Below are 17,346 nucleotides of genomic sequence, written 5' to 3'. Positions count from 1 at the left end.
CCTGAAGCCAGAGCTCTGGCCATGGAAGAAAGGGGGCAACTCTAACTAGCCCACACATCACAGTCCCCAGGCAAAAAAACAGTGCAATCCTTCTCATTCCCCACTGTGACCAATGTATCTTTCATTTCTTTTTTGTTAGGTACATGGAGCTTTCTTTTAAAAAAAAGAAAGAAAAAAAGAAGGAAGGAAGGTGGGACATAAATTTGAAGCAATTGCAAATGTATAAATAGCAACAAGATGTGGAGAGCTTCCTTCTTTATGTGATAGATCCCAAGCCACTTACATATTTATTTAGATATCAGTGCCATGATTTCATTAAACTAGCTTCTGCAGGAAATGTAAAAGAAGGGAAATCTCAGGAAGATGAATGTTACCAAGCTTTTCCACTGGATTTGATTACTTTGTTTCAGTTAAGTAATTCTAAAAGGCTGCTGAAAGCGTACAATATCCCTTTTTTATGTAAACAGATTGTTGTTAGTACTTCAACATGCAATATTTCAAGTGTAATGAGCCAAATCTGCTAAATAGTGGATTTAACCATGAAATGGGCCGCATTGTTTTCATTCTTCGAAAAGCAAGTGTAGTGAAAGGATCATCATTCACACATTATTTTATAAGGCCAAGATACTGTAGATTTAAGCTGAAATGAAACCTCATTACATTACATTGTGTACTACACAAACATTTCAAGCAGTGTACAGTGTGACTCCATCAAGACAACTGCTCATTAAACAAAAAATATAAACAGAAAAGTTAAATATCTAACTTCTTAATATCACTCTTTTAAGGATTTGAAGGTATACGAAGGATTTGGTTCAATAGCAGCCCTATCCTGCGCATTCTCCCAGAAGTAGGTGCCATTGAGCTCAGTGGAACTTAGAACACCCCTTTAGGGTTGTAAACAGATTGTACACTTACTAGAGACTAAACCTCATTGAACTCAGCTGAGCTTGCTTCAGAGTAAAGAAATGTAAGCTTTCACTATTTATTGACTAAAGTCTATATTTTGCCTGAAGTCAGAGCTAGCAAGGGGTGGGGCATGCAGAGGTTACTGCCGCAATGTAGCCAAGTACATAATCTAATCGAGCATTTTAAAATCTAATTGATTTTAATATTCTCATGGATGTTTTGGCTGGATTGTGACTGGTATTAATAACATATGTATATATCACTATTCATTAAAAAAAAAAAGATTTGGTTTAGATCAATAGTACATAAAACCACTTAGGAAGAACCCTATAAAATGTTCTAATAAAAAATCAGCTAATAATGTTAATAATAATGTGCTGCTGAGATAGATAAGGCAATAGAAAGAAATGAAATGAAATGCTAGTATTTACCTGCCCTGTGGGAGGAGGAAATGAGGAATGGCCTGTAACTTAGAAGAGGGCCATGGATACTGAGTTCATAGTACTATGACCAGACTAATTGTAACTACCACACAGAACCTGGTGCCTTGTAAAGACCAGGAGACAGTGCCTGCTTGTCCAAGGGACCCAAGTCATTTACCAGGACCTTGATGGGGCCAAAATAACTCCTCTTTCATGTAGATCCTTCTTTTCTAGTGTTCTCCTGAACGTTTTTTTTAGTGCAGTTTGCAAGCAGAAAAATCTTCCCCTGTCTTAGTAGTCCCCCAAGAAGGTCCTTACTAGCCCCCATAAGAATAAACATAGCTTACAGGCAAGGGAACAAAGAAGGATAGAGGCAAGGTGGGGGCATAGTTACAATCTTGTGGAAGAAAAAAATAAGCTGGTACTCGTGCTCTGCAATGGGGACAATGTGTCTTGGAGCAAAGTGACATGGATCAGCCCACTGGAAACATCCCCCTGAGCTGATCCAGAGTAGCACAGTCCTTCCACCAAGGACTGAATATGTTGGGAACCCAAGCTATTGCTTAACCTTGTCCTTAGCATCCTTTATCAAAGTAATCTTTTCAGGGATGGTCTAGGCTTGTACCTTTCATGACAAAGACATGAGTGGAGAAGCTCCTGAGACATCCTGACATTATATAATTAACTGCCATGCCACACTTGAGAGCCCAGCCAAAGTGGTGTTTCCCTTTTTGTGTGATGATCTTGTGCTTTGGGAAGTTCAAAGAAGTTGAACCTGCAAGTGCTAAATAAATGCAAAAGGAAACCTACACATCCTAATTATTCATAGTTTATTAGCAAAGTGCTCTCACTCAGCTGAAAGGAGCCAGGCTTGTTATTTCCTCCAAACAGCCAAAGAATTCTTAATTAATTTATGTAGGTTGGAGATGACTGCTCTTTGGGAACCATTTCCCTCGAGAGGTTATAGATGTGGTTTTGCATGCAGTTTGGTACTGAATACTGGAATTAGCTATATCAGGGGCATCACCCTGCTTGTGATGGGCAGGTGCTGGGATTGTCGTTAACACACGCACTAAGATGCTCTCTCTCTCCACCATCACAATCCTCAGTCACCATGGTTCAGAGAAAAGCCAAATCACAAACATGGTCTTAGGGCAGGTATAACGTTCCAGCTGCACTGAGCAGTAAGGTACGCGGTGCAAGTCTGGGGACCAATAACTGCAGGTGAAACTTCATCCTTTGAGGTGTATCCTTACTCAGAAAGAAGCATTTAAAATAGTCTATCAGTATTGGGTGGAATCCAGTTTGTGCCCTTATACTTTTGATTCAGCAGATGCCTATTAATGGAAGAGGAGGGGGAGGATATATATATATATATATATATATATATATATATATATATTTGCTTATTCTTCCCCTGTGGTTTTCCCACCTTGTTCTGGAGGCTTCCCCAACCCTAAGGTTACCAGATTTTTTTCAATGAATCCGGGGACACTTTTCAACTTCAATGGATTTTGTATGGGGACTGATTTGTAAATCTGGGGACTGTCCCTGGGAAACGGGGACGTCTGGTAACCTTACCCAACACCCTGGAGCTGATTTAGGAGGGGGTCATTGGGAAATGCAGAGGGGAGGAAGAATTAGCAAAAAAAAAGGGAGAGCCCTCCCCCCTTTTTTTCTCTAGAGTCAGCATTTGCTGGATCAAAAGTTATTATAGAATTGCAAAAGCACCAACTGGATTCTACCTAAAGATTTGTTTCATTTTGTTAAGAAAAGTGCATCTGTACACCTCATTGTTTGTGGTTACGGAGACTACATGGGGAGGGGGAGGTGAAGATCAGAAAGGCAGCTAACGCAAAAAACAAACAAACCCTGGTACATGTAATTGTCTCATTTAACTTGCAGCAGTGGAGACTGAAGGGCTGGTAGTTCCAAAGATAAGATGGGTACACCACCGACCATCCTTTCAGTGCATTATTCAAGTACTGTACTATATTCAGTAGCTTTAATACTTGCCTGCACAGACCATTTCTATCTAATACAAAACAACAGTCAATGAACACTATACTAACAAGCCACCCCCATTTGTATAATAATAATACTAATTAGTGATAAGAAACTATGCTACTGTGCAAGCAAAACACGCTATGAGAAGCAGGCTGACAAATGCCCAATTCTTGTGCCTAAAATGAGATTAAATAGAAGACACACCTTAAGTTTTGGTATGAATTCAACATAATGTAGCTTAACAGATGCAGGGCTCAGTGTCTGTGTCATACACACTTTGGAGTATTTTGGATTTGCTTCATGATCTCACTCTGCTTAAATGTGGGACTGAAATGGAAATAGGGGAAATAATTAGTGCGCATGAGATGGGAATTTTAATTAGGTTGCTCATAAAGCCCCAATTAGCAGAGGACAGGTAAGTTGTATGGGAAATGCTCAAAGCCACAGTGATCAGAGGCTCTCGCAAGCCTTGGCAGATTAGTTGTGCACAATGACATTCATGCTAGCTGAAAAATAACAAAGAAAGCAAAAGGCTGCAGTAAGAGGGAATATGAATGAGAAACAAAAAACACTCTGCTTAACACTTTTGATTTTGGAGTATTAACAGATATTTATTGTCTGCCAGGGAGATTGCTGTGTTACAGGACTAGGCTATTTAATTTTTAATTAAAAGGAAATATATGTCAGCCTTTTATATTAAATCCTTTTAAAATTATTCTGACCGAAGAGACTATCTTCTGATGCTTTCTTGTTACTTAGGCTCGATTGATAGATGGATTTTGTTTTTAACAAGTGCAGGGGTTTGGCACATAGGAGGGGTGGTATTCATTGTATCAATCATGAAATCTGGACAGTTCACTTTTAATGTAGGAAACGCTAGAAGGCTTAGGCAACCAATTAGCATCCTAATTGAAACAGCCCTTGATAAAAATGGTTTTCAAGAAGGGTTGGGAATTGGACCCTTAGCTATAAAATTGCTTTTGACCCATTTTTCAAAACAGTGATTTAAAATAAGGCCAACTACCTGTGCGCTTGACCCTTGCCTGTCTTGACTGCTCAAGGTAGCATGAGGTGGTCTGGAACAACTGGTAAGCAGACTGACTGATATGTCCCTAGACGAATGCAAAATTCCAGAAAGCCTTAAGCAGGTTGATACTAGACCTTTATTGATGAATCCTTTAGGATAGTGGTTCCTAATTAGTTAAGTACTGTGGACCACCCCCTCCCCCCGTTTTTCAAAAACCAAGCCATGGACCCTCTACTTTTGAAAATTTTGATATTTCTATGGTAGTTATTGTTATGTGAATGCTGCCACGGAAGCCCTGGGATCCGCAGACCACCAATTTAGAACCACTGCTTTAGGAAACAAACCACACTTTACCTGCTGCTCATTCTTTTTGTATCTTTAAAGGTTATTAGGCTTGGTTGTTCTTTGTTTTTAAGATGAAACCTTTTTTTTTTTTTTAAAGATTATATTACTGTGTGTACGCCAGTGGTGGTACATGCACATGCCCATTTGATTGAATCCCAAAGTAGTCTGTTGCTGCTAAATAAATGTTATTTGTTTAGCTATTTATTTATTTAAGCGGTGTCTAAAAAAGGAAGGAAGAAAAAGAAACAAAGAACACCCCCCCAGGCATATTCAAATTGTTTGTTGTGGAAAAATTAACAAGAATGCTAAGCTAGAAAAGCCTGAGTGAGAGGGGAGAAAAGGGTTTTCAACATATTCTAAAAGCCCACAATTGCAAGAGCCTGGCATAATTCAAGATAGAGAACTGGTGCAGCAACATTGAAGGCCCTGTTGCAGGCAAAAAATTGTGGCAGGCCAGAAATATATGAGTTGTGATGTGGATGCTTATGTTTTAGCTGTTCATTTGCTACATCCTTTGTCTTTGCTCTGTTTTTCATGAGGTTATTCTGTCCAGGTGTGAATGATTTTCTTCTATTTGGAACAAGATTTTGGTGCTCTAATGTGCTGGACTGCAGTTGAGAAAACGACACAAAAATGTAATGACCGCTCCCCGCTTAAAACAGGGGGCGACCTTTGCGTGGACGCGCGCAGCCCTGGATCTGGAGTGGCCCCATCAGCATAGGCTTGGCTTTGCCTTCCCTCAGGTGGGATACCTGGAGGTCTCCGCCTACCTCAGTCAGTTGTCCAATCCCACCTGGGGGAAGCGTTGCCAAGGAGACCAGGCCAGGTAGGGGAGGGATTACCTGCCCACACAATAGAGGGAGGATCTTACCTGGGAATCCTCACTTGGCTCCAGAGCTTCTCCCACCCTACCCACCCTCAGTTAATGTCTTCTTTGCAGGTTAACTTTTCTTCATAGGTTTTACAGGTAACTTTTCTTCACAGGGATGCGGGCGCTGCTATGTTAAGGTCGCTGTTAAAGGGCCGGAAAGGAATTTCCCTGCATTGGCAGGTTTCGCCTTTCCCGTATCAAAACGTCACAACTTTGGCGGTATCAGGCCTTGGGCGGAATCCTTTAGTCCATCTTCCTCTTTGCGGCGGCGATACCAGGGTTCCCCGTTAAAGGGGTTTCTGAAGGGAGGCTTTGACCGTACGCCGAAAGGTCGTCATTGCTCTCCCCTGCGGCGGCGGCGTAACAGGGGCTGCTATCTCTGCTTGAACATATGTTCTCCAGAGCCGGCCCATCCCCTCCCCCACTGGATAACCCTGAAGCTCCCTAGGTCCCCGGCTGGGGACTGGGGAGGGAGAATGCCCAATGCCTGAGCCAAGGTCTACCCACATTTGAAATTTAATAAAGTTGTGGCCAATTTAATCCCATAGCACGTTGTCTTGAGTCGTTATTCCACATGACCGGGGGGGGGGACCGCTCGGGATCTGGGGACTCCGCCTGTCCGCGCAAAGAACTGCCTGCATAGTTACCAGCAATCCTGTAGGGAGTGAATTACACATACTTCCTGAATTTGTCAATTGTTGATGTTGATAGTTACTCCAAGCAATGTGAGAATCAAATCAATGACAAATGAACAAGTCTGTGGTTCTGTTATCTGAAGTGAGTACTGTACATTGTTGCACAAAGACATTGTTATTGTGGTGCAGGTCAGGGAGAATTAAATACAACCCAACTTTCTGGGGAGACGCTATGGGAAACCCACAAAGACTATCACCAGGCTAGTATGCGATGAATCTGAAAGAAAATGATACAAGGGCAGACACATTTAATTGTGTCTACATTGATGTTTGTAGTAACACTGTAAGCTCTTAAGACCAAGACGATAAAGCCTGGCCTCTTTCTAAACTTCCAGATAACAGCCCTACAACTCCTATTTCCTTCTGAATGCTAGGCTGTGGCAGACAGAAATAAAATTCTGTGTTGCATTGTCTGTCTTAACATTGCCCTATTCTGAGAATTATTTGAGGTACAGTGGTACCTCGGGTTACATACGCTTCAGATTACATACACTTCAGGTTACAGACTCCGCTAACCCAGAAATAGTACCTCGGGTTAAGAACTTTGCTTCAGGATGAGAACAGAAGTCGTGCTCCGGCGGCATGACAGCAGCGGGAGTCCCCATTAGCTAAAGTGGTGCTTCAGGTTAAGAACAGTTTCAGGTTAAGAACAGACCTCCAGGATGAATTAAGTTCTTAACCTGAGGTACCACTCTATTTAAAATCAGAAGACCATAGGATCCATGATGGTATCAGTGGGATGTGAAAGTGCCTTAAAATTTAACAGATTGCTTGAAGAATTTGTTTGCAAACATGAAATAAAATCTCTCTCTCTCCCTCTCTCTGGACTTTTGGGCCATTTGAATTGGTGCAAGTGTTTGCATTGTTTTAATACTGGGAGAGTGTTTTATGTACAAAAGGAACAGTATCACGCAGCCAGGATGAGTGGCTTTTTCTGGCAGCAGAGTTTGTTGTACTAGAGGGACAAGAATCAAAAGTGTTCACAGAACAAAGTGCTAGTCGATAGTGGGAGAGAGAAAGAAGACTGGTAGTACCTCTTACAGGCATTTCTGGTATGGTAACTGTTGAAGTCTGCCTTTTAATCCTCATTACCATCTTCTCTTCTTACCCTTTCTGTTATATGGCTGCATTTGGATTCACCGCCACTCCATTTGCACAACAGAACTTCCCCTTCGCCTCCTACAGTGTTATGTATTTCTATATCATAAACTGCCCTGTGATCCTCAGATAGTAAAAATAGAAATATCCTCAAAATCTGCTCCAGAGGATGAGTCCCACTACATGACCAGAATGCTGCTCACACAGCAATGTCCAGGTTGTAGCTGGTAAACATGCAGCCATGCCTGTTTTTTCTGACATTAACTGTAAGAACACCCATGCTGGATAAGTGTGAAAGGAACACAGTATTAGAAAAAGGCACAGAAGCACTAGCATTATAAAAAGGAAAATTAACAACATATTTTCTAAGTCTGAATGCGTTCTTAATGGGGTTGCAAATGTTTTCCCCTTGAAGCAATTAACATGGAAATGAGCAATAAACGTCCACTAGATTTCTGAAAGCGGCTTTGACATGTTGTGAAAGCTCAAAACTAATGCAGAGATTAACAGGAGAAGCAGAACAAACTGTCACGTGAAGGCAGCCATAGTTGATTGGGAAGTCTTGCACAACAATCCCCAAAGATCTGACTTTTTGAGATAAGGGAAGGGGGAGAGGGGAAATGCACCGGAAAGCATGGGAGAACATTCCTTTTGACACATCACCATCTAACCTCCCCACAAACAAATCAGAATGGATACTCATGAAGCAGCCCATGCCTGCTCTTACTCTGAACGAATCTGGATGAATGTTCACGAAGGAAAGGGTCACACCTCAGCGGTACAGCATGCAGAAGGTCCCTGGTTCAACCCACAGCATCTCCAGGTAGAGACAGGAGAGACCATTCCAGACCCTCCAAGTGTCCCTATTATGCAGGGACGATGTCCCTGATTTAGAGAAGCCATCCCGATTTCTGATTTGATCCTAGAATGTCCTGCTTTTCCTTGATATGTCCCTGTTTTCATTGGAGAAATGTTAGAGGGTGTGGAGTTATCCGACCCCCGAGCTGTCTGAAGGCAATCCTGTAAAGGGAAGTTTCTTAAATGTTTAATGTTGTATGGTGTTTTTATAAATGTTGGAGACTGCCCAGAGTGGCTGGGGCAGCTCAGTAAGGTGTGTGGGGTATAAAGATGCTCGGGTTGCGAACGTGATCTGTGCCGGAGGCATGTTTGCAACCCACAGCATTCGCAACCCGCAGCACCGTGTCTGCGCACGCGCGGGTCCTGATTCAGCACTTCTGTGCATGTGCAAAGTATGATATAGCGCTTCTGTGCATGAGTGAGCACCAAAACCTGGAAGTAACCTGTTCTGGTACTTCCGGGTTTGGCACGGTGCGCAACCTGAAACCGCGTCTGTAACCCAGGGTATGACTCTAGTAGAATTATCATTAAGGAATGGGACGTCGCTATTTTCTTCAGAGAAATGTTGGAGGGTAATGCTATTCCTGCGTCTGAAACACTGCAAATCCACTGCCTGCACGTGAGGACAATCCTGAGCTAGATGGACAGATTGCCTGACTCGGTAGAAAACCAGCTTCCTACGTCGTCCTGTGGCGCCTCAAAGATGAACGCCTTATTGGTTGTGGTGTGTTTGTTTATTTACATAGCTGTCAACTTTTCCCTTTTCTTGCGAGGAATCCTATTCGGAATAAGGGAATTTCCCTTAACAAAGGAAAACGTTGACAACTATGGTTTATTTATCTACAGTATTTATTTTGGTGGGGCCTCAGGAGAGCATTGCGAATCCCGAAAACGCCACAAATTCTTTATCCCTTAGCCTCCGCCTCGCGCGCGCCGTTTCCAAGCCCCCCCCCGCCGGCCCCCTCCTCCTCGTCTCCGGCCCGCTCTTTCCATCCCCCCCCCCTTCTAAGATGCGCGCGCCTACACTGGCCTCGGAAGCCTCCTGGCGAGAGGGCGCGCGCGGCGCGCAGGACCCCTTCAGGGCCACGGCGACGGCCGAGGCGGGGAACTCCGGCAGGCCGGAGGGAGGGCGCTGACGATTGGCCGGCGCGAGGGCGAAGGAGGGAGGGAAGGAGGGAGGCGTTTTGGAGGCGGCCGGCCCGGCTGCCGCCGCCGCGTCCAGGGAGCATGCAATGCAGTGCAGTGTAGCGCAGTGGCCGCGCCTGGGCGCTGCTGGGGCAAGGCGGGCGTCTCTTTTCGGCTCTGTGTACAAACGCGCGGGCTGACCCTGATTGGCTGAAGGAAGGCAACAACGGCCGGGACGCGGGCTCGGGGGTCGCCAGAGTCGCCGCGGCTTCTCCCGCCTCCTGCTCCTCCTCGCGTGTGTCTCGTGAGCCACTCGCCGACCAGCCGCTGCTGAAAGGGACTGTGGCTAGGGGCGCCTCCCGCTCCCTCAGCCGCTGCCGCTGCGCGCGACCCTCGCGCGGAAAATGCTGCCTCCGCTCTTCGGAGCCCCGCTTGGATAATTCCTCCCCATGTACTTGACCTCGCCGCCGCCGCCGCCGCCGCCGCCGCCGCTCCTTAGGCCGGGTAAAGGATGCTGCCCTGGCCGGTGGGAGGCTGTGACCAGGGGATCCGCGCCCGCCCGCTCGCCTCCCGTCCCGGCCCTGGGGACTGCTGTCCCTGCCTCGGCTGCTAGCTCCTTCGGCGAGCGATGACTTCGAAGCACCAGGCGGACTGGATCCCTTACAGGTAGGGCGCCAGGGCGGGGGCTCTGCTGCGGGCGCCCCCTTCACCAAAGTGGGCAGGAGAGGGGAAAGAGGTCCAGCAGGGGAGCAGCCCCGTCTGCAGCAAAGTTGTTGCCCTTTCAAAGAAAAGAAAAGGAAGGGAAGGAAATTGAGGGGTGCTCTGCCTTGTTTTCACGAACCAGGTTAGCCCACGATCATTTTGGGGAGTGGAGGACGGCAGATCGTGTTGTTTAGGGAGGTTGCTATGAAGGAAGCGCCTCATTGTAGGATAACAGGCTTCCTGAATGAATGAAAGTCGCGCACAGCCATTCTGTTTTACAATCTTGGTATTTTGCAGGCATGAGCGCTGTGCTTGTGAAATCTCTTCCTTTGAAAACATGAGATCCAGATAGGCAAAACTATGTCGAAGACAATTGCTCACCCCCTTCTTGGATTAGGGGGTGTGCTAATAAAACTTCTTTTTAAGACCAAAACAGCAGGTGAGCTGCATTGCTGTCTTTGTATGATAGCAACACTGATTTTTCTTTTTGGTAGTGTTTCAGGTTTATGATAAGTAACTCAAATTCTAGGGTGGGCAAGGGCATTCCTTCCTCTATTCTTCTGTTGCCCTGGTTTCTCTCAAGTTATTAACAGGAGTGACTTATGTACTGGGGTAGAGTGATATCTCAGACTTATCCATTGAAATCCACTCTTTATGTTTTGTTCTGGTCTTCAAATTTAGCTGGGTGCTTTAAGGACATATTTATAAATTTTAAACTGTTGCAATATTCCCAACAGCTGTGAAAATACTTTTTATTTTTCGTAACTCTTCAGTATGAAATCTTATTTGTTTTGGTACACGTGGAACACTTACAGCTATAAAGACAGCCTTGACTTTAATGCAAAATCCTTCTTCATCATTTGCTGTGAAATGCAGGTGCCAGCTCCTGTTTTGTACCTGGAGTTCACTTCTGCTCTGTTAATAGTGCCTTCTTGACGAGATTTCACTAGAGGCTCATTCCTACTCTTAAATCGCTTCCATGTGCAATTGCATGAAACCTGTATGTACTTTCACAAGTGATTAATGCACAGGTGCCTTTCGTGCCATGTGTATCATCGGCAGTAAGCCACTGCAATTCATGGCTCTCCACAAATTGCACATGGGTTACATGACATTACCTATTATGTGGAAGTGATCTCTGTTCACTGCAGAGTGAAACTAGCTTCCAAGTACAGTGGTACCTCGGGTTACAGACGCTTCAGGTTACAGACGCTTCAGGTTACAGACTCCGCTAACCCAGAAATAGTACCTCGGGTTAAGAACTTTGCTTCAGGATGAGAACAGAAATTGCACGGCGGCGGCAGCGGGAAGCCCCATTAGCTAAAGTAGTACCTCGGGTTAAGAATACTTTCAGGTTAAGAATGGACCTCCAGAACGAATTAAGTTCTTAACCCGAGGTACCACTGTATAGGGCAAAGAACAAGGAACTTAGCTGTCCACGCAGGGCATTTTGTCTTGTATGAAGCAGCCCTTACTGGATGAATAGAAGCACAGATCATGAACCTATTAAATAAAAAGGTGAAGTTGGAGAAGGAATTGGGGAAATTTTGCTGAGAGATAGGCAGCCAGAGTTTTACATCTTTGCTTGATTTTGTTTTTAAAGTCTGTTTTTGCAACTTCGGTGCATAAATTGATTGGGGGAGGGGATAGTGCGGTAGTTTCTTGCATAAGGCATCTCAAATATTTCTCCTCCCCTTCCTCTTGCCCTCCTCTTGTCTATCCATTTCCCCTTACAGAATACACACAGTGTGGACTGTGCAGCAGCTTGGCAGTCAGTGTTAGCTGCTCTCCCATATTCTCCTGCTGCTGCTCTTGCTGCCATGGAGAAGAGCAGGGATCGCCATGGCAGCACCAGCTGCTGTTGCCTGTCATTGGCTCCTTGGTTGCCATAAGCTACCAAAGCCTCTTTCTGGGGAAGTTTGTGCGTCAAACTGTGGGGGGCATTGCCTGTCACTCTGGGCTAGATCCCCTGTTCCTCTTGCCTGCTAATGAAGCAGGGAAAGTAACAGGGCTTTAGGGGAGGTATAGACAAGGAGCAGAGTGGCAAGGGCTTGAAGATCTTTGTTTGTGCCGGGAATCCAGTAGTAGTTTGAAGTTGATAAAAGTTGAGAGTACAGTTTTGATGGACACAGGATTATGTTGGTAGCTTAGTTTAGAAGGTTAAGTTTATATTTGCTTCATTGCAGCATTGCATTTGATTTCCTGTGAAGTGGGATTTCTAGGTTTGTCTGAACACTTTGGTTATAGGAGGGACATACACCATTTGTAAACCTCTGTAATATTTTTAATGACTTTGTGGCAGGGGTCAGCAAACTTTTTCAGCAGGGGGCTGGTCCACTGTCCCTCAGACCTTGTCGGGGGCCAGACTATATTTTGAAAAAATAATAATGAACGAATTCCTATACCCCACAAATAACCCAGAGATGCATTTTAAATAAAAGCACACATTCTACTCATGTAAAAACACACTGATTCCTGGACTGTCCACGGGCCAGATTTAGAAGGTGATTGGGACACATCTGGCCCCCAGGCTTTTGTTTGCCTACCCATGCTTTTTGGCTTATAAATAAAATGGTATTTTGTCTCTCTTTTTTGTAATGAAAGAAAATTTGTAATTAGATAACTCCTTGGGCTGTCGATGTTTGTTTTTAAAACACATACTTGCCAGATGCGTCATGTGGCCATAGTTCTTATGTACTGTTCTGCATGTTCTGATAAGTTTTCAATTGGACTACTGTAATGCACTATTTGTGGGGCTGCCCATGAAGGCAGTATAGAAACTTCATTTGGTCCAGAATACAATGGTCAGGTTGGTGATTGGTAATAGCTGACAGGAGCATTGTCCCACCAATGCTGCAGAAGTTCCACTGGTTGCCAGTTTATTTTAAGGTTAATGTCTGACTTCTGGATCTTATATAGTTCCGTACAGCCTGGGTCAAGGATTCTCCTCTCATGTTCACACTGAGGCCTGATAATCATAGAATCATGGAATTGTAGAGTTGGAAGGGACATCCGGGATTATCTACTCTAAGCACCTGCAGTACAGGAATATTTCGCCTAACGTACGGCTTGAACCCACGACCCTGAGATTGAGTCTCATGCTCTGCCAACTGATAAATCTTTGCTGCAGGCATCGCCTCCTTCAGAGGCTTGATTGTCTTCCACAATCAATAGTCAGTTCTCTGCTGCCACCCTTAAGCTATGAAATTTTTAATGTAAAGCTGCAAATCACTGCCCACTTACCTATGCATAAGTCCCACTGAACTTAATTTTGCTTACCTTTGTGCAATCATATCTATAGGGCTGCACGTCACAGCTTTCCTTCCTAAACAGCTTTTCCTTTCCAAATGTGGGAATGTGGTTTAGACTACACTCCCTGCTGTTCAGATAATGCTGTTAATTTATTATGTATTTTTCCCCTTGGGTTTTTTAAAATGGCGTTGCCGTTTATTTGTTATTAAAATTGTTTTTTGTTATGGGAACTCATTAGAGTTGAAGAGCAGATTACAAAGTAACAGAGCCTGCAATCCAGTACACACACTTGAAAGTTAGTCCTACTGAACTCAGTGAAGCTTACTTCAAAGTAATAAGCTTTGTATGAGCAGGCTTGTAATATGAAAACACATTTTTTGCACCGATGGCAGGAAAACATACTGAAAATTAAAATTGTCCTGAGGGTAACTTGTGTGCATTTCTCCATTTTTCTTTGCTATACTAGGTCTTGTGTGTTTCGTTTAACTTTTTAAAATTAAAAAATACACATTAATGATGTGCATGTTTAATTGAAGGCTGAATCATAACTTTTCTGAACATGCTTTGTATTTTAGTAAAACGTTTCTGTTTGCACAGCAACTTAGAGAAAGTATTTCCCCTCAAGTACTGCACAATTTTATGGGAAACCTTACAGCCATTTTAGTGTTTCCTACAGGGAGAGGATGAACTTTAAATGCATGACAGACAAATTGGTTCACAGCATGTAGTAAAAATAAGCAGGGGGTGGCGAAATCAAAGATTGTAACATGCTATTTGTTGTTGCTTTTTGTGAAAAAGGAAATGCATATTGATATAACACACAAGACCCAGGGCATGGGCTGAAGGCTCAGGATGGAACAGCCTTGCTGAAGTGAATGAGGTTTGGGTCTAGGAAACTCTCTCTGTATGCCACCTTGAGCTCCTTGGGGGAAAGGCAGGATGTAAACAAACATTCCTGCTAACTGGTAGTTGAAAAGTTGTTACAGAATGTCTAAGAATGCAACACCACCACTGACTCTTGGAAAGCATTTTTGTGTGTATGCAGATCAGGCAGAGAACAAAGAACTCCAATTGCTTTCTCTCTGTCCTTCTAAAGATTTGCCGAAAGATAAGCAGTTGTGGTGGGAATAACAGCTATGCCATCACTCAGGCAACCTATCAACTGATGCCAAGGTTTTGCATGGGGCTTTGTAATATTGTGCAAGGGAGGCAGTGCTTCATCTTCATTTCCCCGTGAAAAGTAATCCTTTTGTCTTCTCTGCGCTGTGCACATCAAAGAAATGGAGCCTTAAATGAACGTTCTTATTATTTGCCTCTCTTTGATCTCTGTCACTGTCTCTCCTTTTTAAAATGCACATACCTTACAGCATAGTAGCCTGCAGTGACTTAAAACTAACGCAATGGGTTCTTCTGAGTGCTTATTTTATGTTATTATACTCTCAGTCCCAAACTGCCTTCACCAATGAAACGTTGACTTTCTTTTTCCATTCTAGTGGATTAAAGGCTGAATTATAGCGGATGCAAACTGTTTATAGGTTTTGATGATTAAGTGGTATATAAATCCTGTTAAATATATATACATATATTTAAAAACAGTTGATGCCTTTAGATGGCTGTGATGAAAAGAAATGCACAGTCAGGGATGGAGTAGGGTAGTTGAGGTCCATGAAGAGCATCTTCTTCCCTCTCTGTGCCTTACCTGAAGTGGCATTTGAAACTGGGTAATTGCAAAAGTGGTCCAAGATTTGCCATTGGGGTCTGCTGCTCAAAGAAAATCAGTTTCCATTCCCAAGCTTCGCAGGTGTGCCTAAATGAGGTTCTTTAACTCTAAACCAACATATGCGCTGCAGTAAGTACTGAAAATTCAGGATGTGTCCATGGAAGCACTGTCTTCTGAAATACTTCCTCTGTTAAAAGCCTGCACTGATCCATTAGTGTTGTGGGTGGGCAGGTAACCCACCTGGATAACACTCCCTTAATATATAAAGTCTGTGGTGAATGGATGGTTTCTCTAAGACAATTCAGTCCCCAAAATAAGTGCTCTGCACTTAATACTACATTAGAATTCCTGCTTGCACAGCAGGAATTACTTCATTTAACAGCTCTTCAAAGTGTCTGTTGACTGCTTTTGACTGCTTGTGTGATGTATATTGATACTCGTAATCTGAGGTCTTCGGAAGCTTAAGACACTAGCACAAGCTCATTGGAGAGGTTGGCATTCTCTGGAGTTTGCATATTAGCTTTGTTTTGACAGCGCATCAAACATGCCTTGAATGAAGCAGCACGGTTGCAGTGCTGACTGTGCAGAACTCCTGCTACAAGAGCACTGAAGAGATAATTCCCTCTGTGGTATCATCATGTCTCAGTAGATCTGGTGCATTTGATTATTTGTACACATATGGGAAATGGTTTGCACTGTTGAAAATTAGGCTTATATAAAACTCATTGCTGGTGGCAGCTAAGAACAGAAACGTAAAGTGTCATCCTCTGTGTGCGCACAGTATGGGGAAAATAACATGATTGCCTCTCTAAATTTTCAGCAAGGCCTATATAATCTGATTAGCAACATTTAGCATGCTTCATAACAGCAGATGGCGGTGTGTAAAGTAACCTAAATATGCAATACCCAAACCATATTATGACGTAGGGGAGGAAAATACATGGATCCTATCTTCAGTGCTCTAGAATAGCTTTACTTGCTTAAACAGGACATATTTGATTAAAAAAAGGAGCAACATAGCTCAGAAAGGGACTTACAGCAGTCTGTTACCTGTTGGTTTGATGTGGCAATGCTACAACTACATCTGAAGTAGCACAGAACATGTGTGTGTGTGTGTTATGGCTGCACTTTTGCTGAGTAAAATATTGCTCAAAATGTATCTCTGTCTAGCCTCCATCCATTCTGACCTTATGGGGGGGAAATAAAATCCACCCAAATCCCTATTAGTGTTGGAATCAGAATCATGGTTATAATTATGAAACTGAGATTAAAAATATGCATACTGAAATTAACAATATACCTATGCAACTTTTAGACTGAATTCAAAGTCTCTGGTTCAGATCTCGCCTTTGCTATCCACTCATTTTTGTGACTTTAGACAAGGCACTCCCTCTAAGCTCCAGCATTTCCCTACCCTATTTGGAATATGGGATAATGGGAGATAATAATATAGTATTGCCTTATAGGGTTGTGTAATGATATCAACTAGATACAACATGTATATGAAGCTTTTGGCAGCTGTCAACAGGAAATTTGGAGTGAAGTGTGTCAATCTGCAGGTGACAACCAGCTCGATCTCTCTGTTCCATGTGCATCAGAATAGGCAGTAGAGGTGTAAGATGGGCTGGATGTGGGCCAAGAAAATGAAACCGAATCCTGAAAAGACAGGTATTAGTTGTCCTAAGTTCTCACATCTGGGAGGTGGGAAGGCGAGCTGCCCTGAATGTGGTTGCAGTCTCCTGGAAGGAGCAGGTTCTCAGTTTAGGGGGCACTCCTAGATTCAACACTGTCACTGGAGGCTCCGGTGGCTTCAGGGGCTAGGAATGCCTTTTCTCCACCTACAGCCCTTTTGGACAGAGATGACTTGACCACTGCATTCTGGGTTGTTTAAAACTGTTTCTAATACTGTGTTTTAATGTTTTAACCCATTCTGGGACCTTAGGGCAAAGGATGGGTTATAATTAATAATAGATAATAATATAATAATATAATATAATATAATATAATATAATATAATATAATATAATATAATATAATATAGATAAATAATAATAATAAATAGATATTGCATATGATATACATGAACACTTGGAAATGCTATACAAAATTTTTATTAAAAGAGTGACTTAGTATGGAAGGTGAAATTGGAGACACACTTTCCCCAATGCCTGGCTGTCCCATGTCTCCCCTTGGCATTCTCCATCTTTCCATCTTGTCACCCCGCCCCATATTACTGCAAACATATACCCTCTTACCCAGATTAAAGCCTGCAAGTAAAGCAGAGTGTTTCCCCAACCTGCAGAGAAAGAGGATTG

The 17,346-nt window shown here is 43.3% G+C and overlaps 1 protein-coding gene across 4 annotated transcripts in view; it reads left to right on the top strand.

Annotated features, from left to right (window-relative positions):
- The window catches only part of TUB (TUB bipartite transcription factor), a 131,071-nt gene that overhangs the window by 51,331 nt on the left and 62,394 nt on the right, over positions 1-17,346 (top strand). The window contains exon 1 of one of the 4 annotated variants that reach the window (XM_080975239.1): positions 9,403-10,023. The exons of 2 other annotated variants lie outside the window; for them this stretch is intronic. In XM_080975239.1, the coding sequence (XP_080831365.1) occupies positions 9,986-10,023 (38 nt within the window). In that variant the 5' untranslated portion in view covers positions 9,403-9,985. Of the gene's footprint in view, positions 1-9,402; positions 10,024-17,346 lie in introns of those variants that run through there. One more of the 4 variants, XM_080975236.1, reaches the window with a different exon arrangement.

This window comes from Podarcis pityusensis (genome assembly GCF_964106645.2).
Source record: "Podarcis pityusensis genome assembly, chromosome: 1".
In the NCBI taxonomy this organism is placed as follows: domain Eukaryota; kingdom Metazoa; phylum Chordata; class Lepidosauria; order Squamata; family Lacertidae; genus Podarcis; species Podarcis pityusensis.
Note: the sequence above shows the minus strand (reverse complement) of the source record. Positions and strands in the feature narration are given on the sequence as shown.